Source organism: Montipora capricornis, chromosome 8 (genome assembly GCF_036669925.1).
Source record: "Montipora capricornis isolate CH-2021 chromosome 8, ASM3666992v2, whole genome shotgun sequence".
Classification (NCBI taxonomy): Eukaryota; Metazoa; Cnidaria; class Anthozoa; order Scleractinia; family Acroporidae; genus Montipora; species Montipora capricornis.
In genome coordinates, this window is record NC_090890.1 from 11,685,516 (window position 1) to 11,694,650 (window position 9,135).

At 37.3% G+C, this 9,135-nt stretch overlaps 1 protein-coding gene across 2 annotated transcripts in view; it reads right to left on the bottom strand.

Annotated features, from left to right (window-relative positions):
* LOC138060689 (small G protein signaling modulator 3-like) overlaps window positions 1-8,442 on the bottom strand; it is a 57,666-nt gene extending 49,224 nt beyond the window's left edge. For both annotated transcript variants that reach the window (XM_068906540.1, XM_068906539.1), the window contains exon 1: window positions 8,268-8,442. In XM_068906540.1, the coding sequence (XP_068762641.1) occupies window positions 8,268-8,343 (76 nt within the window). In that variant the 5' untranslated portion in view covers window positions 8,344-8,442. The remainder of the gene's footprint in view (window positions 1-8,267) is intronic.
* Between the last annotated feature and the right edge of the window lie 693 nt (window positions 8,443-9,135).

Consider the following 9,135-nt stretch of genomic DNA (forward strand, 5'->3'; position numbering starts at 1 on the left):
ATACCACACATCAGCACATTCAGTTATGCCTCCTCTGCCACGACCTCTGCACCAAACCAGTACAACCTGCGTGACTCGCCACATGCCCAACTCACTCCACCTCCTTGCCACATATCACACTCTACGCTTTGGATCTACATCCTCCTTCTCAAATGTGGCCAGAAAAAACCTTGTCTGCCAAGCCTGCTCATGAGCAGCAAAATGATCTTCTCTCCTTTGCTGTAAACTACTGTCACGACCTCTCACCAGGCACTTCACTGACATCCCTCATAAACTTCCCATGCAAACACTTCTTCCGAAACACTTCCTTCCTTGTCTTCTCCACCCACTTCTTGTACTGGTTCCTTGTTTCTCCCACCTGCAAAATCTCTCCACCACCCTCAAAATCCACTTGCCACTCACCTTGAAATATCCAAACAGACCAAGCTCCTCCTCCTTCCTATCCTCCCATCATCCTTCCTCTTCAAGTACAACCTAACTACACTCCCCTTCTTGTTAAACACCCCAAACATCGTCAACCTCATCCTCATCTTCACATCAATCCCCCTCACTTCCCAATCACTCCAATCCAAAATCCCTGCTACACCAGTATAGCCCACGCATCAATCATCCTTATTTTCTAATCAAATCTCACATCATACAACGTAAACCTCAAAACCTGCTTGACTTGATCCTTCATCTCCTTCTGTATTATAATAGCCACACCCTCCGAACTCACCACCGGTAAGTACATGTCAATGTACTTATATCCATTCTCGTCAACCACAATAACCACTTGACCATCTGTTAACACAATTCCTTCACAACGAACCTTAACCCCTTGCTTCAGCACCAACACAGCCCACTTGTCTAGCAAAAAGTCTTCCCCTATGTCCTCTGAAAAACCCTGCACAACCAACTCTGAAACTCTCCAGCTCCTCTTCAGACCTTCAATACAGGAGTTGTCCATAAACAACATAATGGTTGATCAACCTCTTTGACATGGTGAGAGGGATCATCACAAAAGCAAACAACAGTGGAGACAAGGAGTCCACCTGGAATAATCCACGTTTCGTCACCACTTCATCCAACACTTCCCTTTAATGCCAAGAATTCATGCCAGCTGCTTTAGTTAAAGCATAGTGACGGCAATAAAGGAGTTGCTGCTCTCCGTTAAACTTCATCTAAATCAACAAAATCAATGACAGCTTGATCTCTGCAGCTGTTATTGTCTAAGACTGATGTACTGTAGTCTCACATAATAATCTTAAAAGTCACATGCTTCATAACATTCAACACCCAGTTGTGCACCATCAAAAATTACTTTTGCCAAATCTTTATGTTTAAGTCAACTTTCAAAGCTCTCAACTAGGCAATAACAAATACAGGCAAACAGGCCTACAAGTTTGTATGGTAAATCTACCTTTAAAAGGAAAACATCCCTCCTGACACTCTTGAACCTCACATGGCACTTATGTCTGTTTCATTTATTTCAAACAATTGAATTCTTGAGAACCGTGATTGTTGCCTAGTGGTGACTTTAATTGAAAAGCCCTTCACCAATCAAACTTGTCCCTTTCCTATAATTCCCACCTGCAAGGTTTGTGCTGCAAATATTTGACAACAGCTCAAAACGTGTGAAATTAAAATGTGCAAAAAGTATATACTTACAGTGTATATACCATCCTGTGATTATCTACTAGAAACCTTTTTCAAAGGATAATTTTACTCACTTCCCAACATACTACTAATTAAGTAAAAATATCTAAATATAAAAATTTAAGCATCCCATGATCTCATACTGTACAGCCTTCTCAAAAATATTTTTGGGGAGCAGGTCATAAGGAAAGTGGAGATGGTTTTGGTGAGAATTAGGTACCCAAGTGAGTGCCGAAAGGATGAGAGCTTCAAGGGGGGTCTGGGGGCATGCTCCCCTAGGGAATTTTTTTAATTTAGACACTCACAGATACAATTTAGTGCAATCTGGGGACTTAAAGTGACGAAAAATATATATTGCGGACGCGAATTTGTTCATCAAACAAGCATTTTTCAAGCTTTTATATTACAGTACATGTATCTCCAGTGACTTTATGTGAGAGCCAAAACTGTGTTGTGTCGAACATTTTCTGACTGGAAGGAGACGGTCAAGCTTTCTGAGGAGGCAGCTCATTGAGCCGTCACCGGGCCAGTTTTGAGAAGGATTACTGTAGATGAACATTAATTTTAGCACATACAGTAAGGCAAAAGAGTAAATTCATATTAGATTATTTTCATTACACGCAAGCTACAAAAGTACTGGGATTTACATCCATACTACATGTATTGTCTTATACATGTACTTGCAGCCAATTCCTTGATTTGCATGCCATGAAATTAATGTTTACTGCTTAAAACAGTGCATGGCAAACTTGTAGAAACAATTAACCTCTTCACTTTCTTGAGGAAATGGAACGAAGGCATTATGTTGGGCAAATTACAGTACCTGGTTTCCATGAGAGAGTAGCCTGAAGTTATAAAAGACTGTTACATGTAGAACTTTAAATAACAAAGTGAAATGCAGTTTGCATTCATACCTGCTCTCTTATTAGCAACAAGCCTGTTGAAGTTGCCATCTACATGGAAGTGATCCTCAAAACAACATTTGGTAAATGTAGTACAAAAATTAACGACAAAGGTACACGTAGATGCCGTTGGAATATAATGAGCTTTGCTTCCAATCATTCTAGACAGTCAGGCCTTTTTGTTCCCTAAACTGTACATGTACATACGCAAAATTCGACAAATAAATTTATAGTTAACATTGTAAGAATAATTAAAGGATTGCTCTTCAACAGTTCGAACTGTATCTTCCGCAATTCTAAAACATAGACAAAGAGATTAATAATTATTCTGCTAAGTCCAAGTTAACATAATTAAAAGCTACAGTGTATCCAGGTTATTACAACTCATTAAAATAATATCAAATATGTTAATGACAGACTTATTTACTCAGACTAGGGAAAAATGCTAAACAAGTTGGCCTTTTCATCTTCTTAGTTAAGTAACTATACTTTTATCAACTCGATGATTATTTTTTTTATACAACCAAACTTATATGTACATGCATTTTTCGTCTACTAACACAGCACCACAGTTCTTTATTATAAAATACTCCTTTTTACCAGAGACTACCCCAAATCCCCTCCCTTAGTGCATTACTACAGGGTTACTCACTGCAGTAGTAATTATAATTATGTTGCTGGTACACATTCATTCATCTGCCATTGGTAGAAAGAGAAAGTGCAGACTAATTTAAGTTCTTACTGTAGAGAAACAACACAGCAATAGAGGCCAGGCCTCGAACAAGCGGTCTTGGTGTACATGTCACGCAAAAAAAAAATTCAGAATCCCAAGATAAAGTAAATGTACCAGTAGTGCGAAGTTTTTCTTATGAAAGTTTTCATTCATATGTAGAGAAGAACTTATGTATCACAAAAACTTTGCACTTACATGTAGACTCGCTTTGAAGAGGAGGGAGACATACTTGGAAATGGCTTAAATTTAACAAGTGGTGGCAAAAGGCGAATTTCCACTCCAGAATGCAGGAGAATGCATTGCTTGGAGTCTAATTTTTCAAACATTTCTGGGCATACAGTATGCTAGAGCCCCTGGAAGCTCTTGACTCAGGGTACCTGGATACCCAACATCTGGTACCCTTCTACTCAAAAAATTAATGAAAACCCTGTATTTTTCAAAAATGTGTGAGCTTGAACAACACATCCTTTTTTCCCTCACTACTATCAATCATATTGAAGTAACAGACATTGAAAGTGATGGATGTACATGTAACCCTTTGAATCTGTCCAGCAAATTGTGCCATCACTATTTGTCCATGAGAGTGTCCAACTAGAAAGCTGAGACTGGCACTGTGCATGCCATACACTTATGAACTAATTTTCTATCCATATGTACTTGTTTTTCTTTCTCCTGTGTTCTTTTACAATTATATAATCTGTGTGTACATGTAATTATTGCATTTTTAGGGTGTGACAATAAAAGAATTTGAATTTGTATTTGTCTTTGTTTAAAGATGTGGAGTAGAGTTAAACTGACAGCAATGAAAAACAACACCATGCATCACAGTTTGCATAAGTTCATATTAACAGGTCCCCTAGGCTAGCCATCATCCTTGGGAAAAAGCGCAGTCACATTTACCGTGCACATTAGGCAACAAGCCATTAGACCACAATACAATGTACCTCTTATTCCAAAATGGCCACCATTTTAGTATTTGTTTGTTAGCTTGCAAATTACATGTAGCCCTTGTTACCTCGTTCTTTAACTCAAATTTCAAAAGAATATTTAAAGTGCTACTGCGACCAAAAAACAATTCTTCTTTTTCTTTGGATTTCAAAAGTATGTTACCTTAACAATAAGTGACCCAAGTTTTAAGTTCTGATTTTAAAAAGACACCTGTTTATTTTAACTGAAATTTTGCTATTTATTGGTCCACCATAATTACTAACTTTAAAATCTTGAGAGAGCTGGGTTGAGGAGAAAATAACGTCAAAGACTCACTGGTTTAAGAATGCAATGCGTGTGTACACGGCTGAATTAATATGCAGCTCAGGAGTTTTGGGCCTTCAGCCCTTTAAACTTGTGTTTTGCATATAATTATAATAAGTTGCAGTTACACGCTGAAATTTTAAGCTAGTGAGTAAATGACGTCACTTTTCACTAGATCCAACCCTCTGAGATCCAATCAGTCAGTTTTGAACGTGAGTAATGGCGGACCGTGAAATCCAAACCTTAAACTCAAAATAAACAGCCTTTGGATAAAAATCAAAGCTCAAAATTTTACCAGTCAGGTGATAAGCGAACACGCTTTCAAACTCTGAAGAAAAAAAGAAAATGATTTTTTGATCATAGTTACTGTAGCACTTTAATCTTGAACGAGGCAACAAGTGTTAATTTGCAAGCAAGCAAAAGAGTACTAAAATGGCGGCCATTTTGGAATAAGGTGTAGATCTGCTACCCTCACTTTGTTCTCAGTGTAAGTTCACAAAGAGGTTTCCCAGTAATATACAGTACATACCAGACCAATACAATAATGGGTCTAATGGGTCCCTAATCCCAAGGCAAAAAGCCTACATGAGCTTTCCAATCAGCAATTGTATAACTCAAGGAACTTCAAGGATATTATTAATTACATGTACACAAATCTTGAAAGATGAAAGTTTTAAAAGCAAAACAGACTATTACTTAAGAAGAAATCTAAATCTAAAAGAGAGCAACAAAAGTTGATTTCTTTTAAAAAACTATCTCCTTTAAAACCCTTTAATGCCCAATAGTGACTTATAGATTTTACTCTGTCTAACACCAGACGATTTTACTCGTCAAAGGGAGACCCCTTGGGCACTAAAGGGTTAAAAAACTATCTCCTTTAACCCTTTAATGCCCAATAGTGACTTATAGATTTTACTCTGTCTAACACCAGACGATTTTACTCGTCAAAGGGAGACTCCTTGGGCACTAAAGGGTTAATAGTGCTAGCGCTGTCAAACCCTACTGTACATGTACATTGAGGTAAGCTGTTACATGTATATGTAGGATGATGGGAGCTGGCCATTTGTTGGACAACAAATGACCAGCTCCCAACATCAGTGGCTTCATACAGTTTGTACCGTAGCTCAGTTGGTTAGAGCGTCGTACTGGTATCACGAGGTCATGGGTTCAAACCAAGTTGAAGTCCTGAATTTTTCAGGCTTCTCTACGCAATTGCTAAAATTGCATTCATAACTGCGAGGATCATAACTTCACTTGATTTCATAACCACAGTTCAATACAGTATATGATACATTTCATATATCATTTTGTTCGTTGATTATATAGGTTCTGTTTCAATGAATCATACATACAGTCATACAACTTTATTTAAACTTGGATTTAGAGTAACTTGAGAGAGCTGGTATCTCCAAGCATGATAAAAAATACAACGACAACAAAATTAATAAAAATATAAAATCTACACAGTAATATTATGAATAGCACGCTTAAAAGAAATGAGAGATTCAGAAGTTCTTATGTTATCAGGCAGCCTATTCCACACTAGAGGAGCAGCATATCTGAATGATTGTAATCCATAGGAGCCTGTAGTAACTCTCGGTAGATTCAATTTTTAGGGCACCTCGGTCCATGCACAGTTCGGCCAATTCAATTTTCCATTTTTTCCACAATAATTGAAAAATCATATTTTGTGTATGTTAAGGGTTTGTTGTTTATTTTTGCACTGGCAATATAACGTAAAATGGACCAAACAACGGAAATTTGCACCGATTATTACCCAAAACAGCTTTTTTGGACATTTTTTTTATTTTTCTGTTTTCTACAAAACATAGAATATTAAGATAATGGGATAACTTCGTTGAGTTCTTTTATTTTTCCATTTTTCCAATCTTTTGGAAAAAAATGGAAAAATGAAAAATGACTTCGTTATCTTTATTGTTGCATTATTCTACATTTAGACTTTAAAAAATAGAACAATGGAAAAAAAGGCTTTAGCGTCCATTGATTTCTCATTTTTTCATTGTTTTGAGATTACATGTTAGCGACGGAAAAAATGACTTGGACTTCCCAATATGCAAGGCAAAAGTATTCTCGAGGGACTACTTTTCCCGCCTGGGCTGAAACGAGACGCAAATGATACCAGGACCACAAATGATCCATATATTAGACCGGAAATGATCCCGGAAAAAAGTAAGGAATGGCATGGAATGGTATGGCTAGAGAATTAATGCGAAGAGCGCTTATTTTTATTAAAATCACTTTAATTCATGGTTCATTATAGTTTTCCAGAAAGACTAAATTTTGTTTCTTACCACACTGTTATAAATTTGCCACATTAAATTATCGGATACAATCATCAAAAACTAACTTGGACACAAGTCTTAACTGATTGATACCAGTTTTGTGGTTTTGCAGTTACTGGTCACGTGTGACCGACACCAGAATAAATTTGAATTTTTAACTCATGCATGCTCAAGACGAAATGTCCCTGAATCGAGGCTGCTGGTAGACCCGAAAGAGACTCTGCTCGCCTGGGTCGAGAAATGGGCCCCTGGTCACAATCAGTTTAGAAGTGCGTCCAAGTTAGTTTTTGATGATTGTATCCGATAATTAAATGTGGCAAAATTTATAACAGCATGGTAAGTAACAAAATTCAGTCTTTCTGGAAAACTGTAACGAGGCAGAAACCTGCTGTGAGCCATGATCTAACGCAATTTTAATAAAAATAAGCACTCTTCACATTAATTCTCTAGCCAGACCAATTTCCACCCTCCATGCCATTCCTTTTTTTTTTCGGGATCATTTGCCGTCCAATATGTGGATCATTAATTTTGCCGTACAGTTTGGGGATCGTTTGCGGTCCTGGGATTATTTGCGGACCCGTACAGATGAACATACATGACTGTCATCTTGTTTCAGCACGGGCGGGAAAAGTAGTCCCTCACGAATACTTTTGCCTTGCATATTGGGAAAGTATGAAATCCAAGTCATTTTATTCATCGTTAAGATTAATCTCAAAACAATGAAAAAATGAGAAAGCGATGGACGCTAAAGCCTTTTTTTCCATTGTTCTATTTTTAAGTCTAAATATAGAATAATGCAACAATAAAGACGACAAAGTCATTTTTTCCAAAAGATTGGAAAAATGAAAAATAAAACAACTCAACGAGGTTATCCCATTTTTTTTTACTTTTTATTTTTTGTAGAAAACAGAAAAAATATGATTTTTCAATTATTGTGGAAAAAATGGAAAATTGAATTGGCCGAAGTGCTCTGAGATATAGTAGAGCAATTCCATAAAGAGACTTAGACATAGTGACTAGCATATTCTGAACACGAGGAGATTCAAGATTCACAGACCGTATTATTCTAAGTAAAGTTTCATAGTCTAGATTACCATTCAGAACCGTTCCAATTTGTCTTTACCACGTTTGCTGCAAAAGTGCCAAACGTCACTACTGTAATACAGTAATATTAAAAGCAAGTACATGTGCAGTAAAATAAATGCATTATATAACATTCGCTTGACATGATCGCCGATACGGTGATATTAGCCTTTAACATCATATTTTTAAAACGATCAAGGTAATTTTTACACTACGCGCGTCGAAAGTTCCTATGATCTTTTCTACTCATTATTTATTCATCTTTTCCATATGATCGAGCTACAGACAAAGGTCTCGCGATTTTGAATTGAACGCAGCTATGACCGTTAAGTTACGCACAGAACCTCCGCCACATACCTTTAATGTTGTACATGCTGTAACCCTCTGTTGATTTTCGTTCGCTGCTACCAAACATATGCTTGGCTAGTTCCATTTTAAGGGAAAATTAGCAAGAACACAGCTCTGTGACTCTTGATACCATAATACGACCATTTTCAAAATGGCGACGTTGTGTTTGCTTGCTTGCGTGACGTCAAATGTGTTAGCCAATAAAATGAACACGCTATAAAAACGAGTTTTCATGGAATTACTTCCGTGTAAGACAAATCAAAATCATCAGCAGCTCATTGGGTAAATAAAAGCTCCCAGGCAATACTTCGCATAAATTGGAAACGACACGTAGGAGAATTAAAAATGTCCTATCAATCAAAACAATAAAGCCATGTGCGTTTTGTTACGTCTAACGTGTAGAAGCATATACGTAAAGAAAATGTCAAACAGCCGCAAAGGCTAATACGAAGGCCTAACTGTTTGAAGCCTTCAATAACATCCCCACTTCAAAGCACCAGGCCACTCATGCCTTCAAGAAATAGTGTGTTTGATGATTTTCACAAACTTACTAGTAGGACAAGGTGGGCATCCTCTCCGCTCTTGCAATGCCCACAGAGACTGGTCAAAGGGGGAGAAATTAAGAAATGTGCCCATGAAATTAAATTGATGTTGATGATCACAAACAACAATGGAAAGATGTGTCTTCAACATCACGATCTTAAGGAGGCTATGAAACACCAACCTTAGTATTTTCAATTACAAAGTTGCTGTAAAGCAGAAAGTGAAAAGAAAATAGAAGAAAACTTAAGAAACTGGCCAAAGGAGTGGTGAACAGGCAATACGGGGTGGTGTTGCGTTACAACCGAAACATTCCCACTTTCGCTGAGAACTGTTA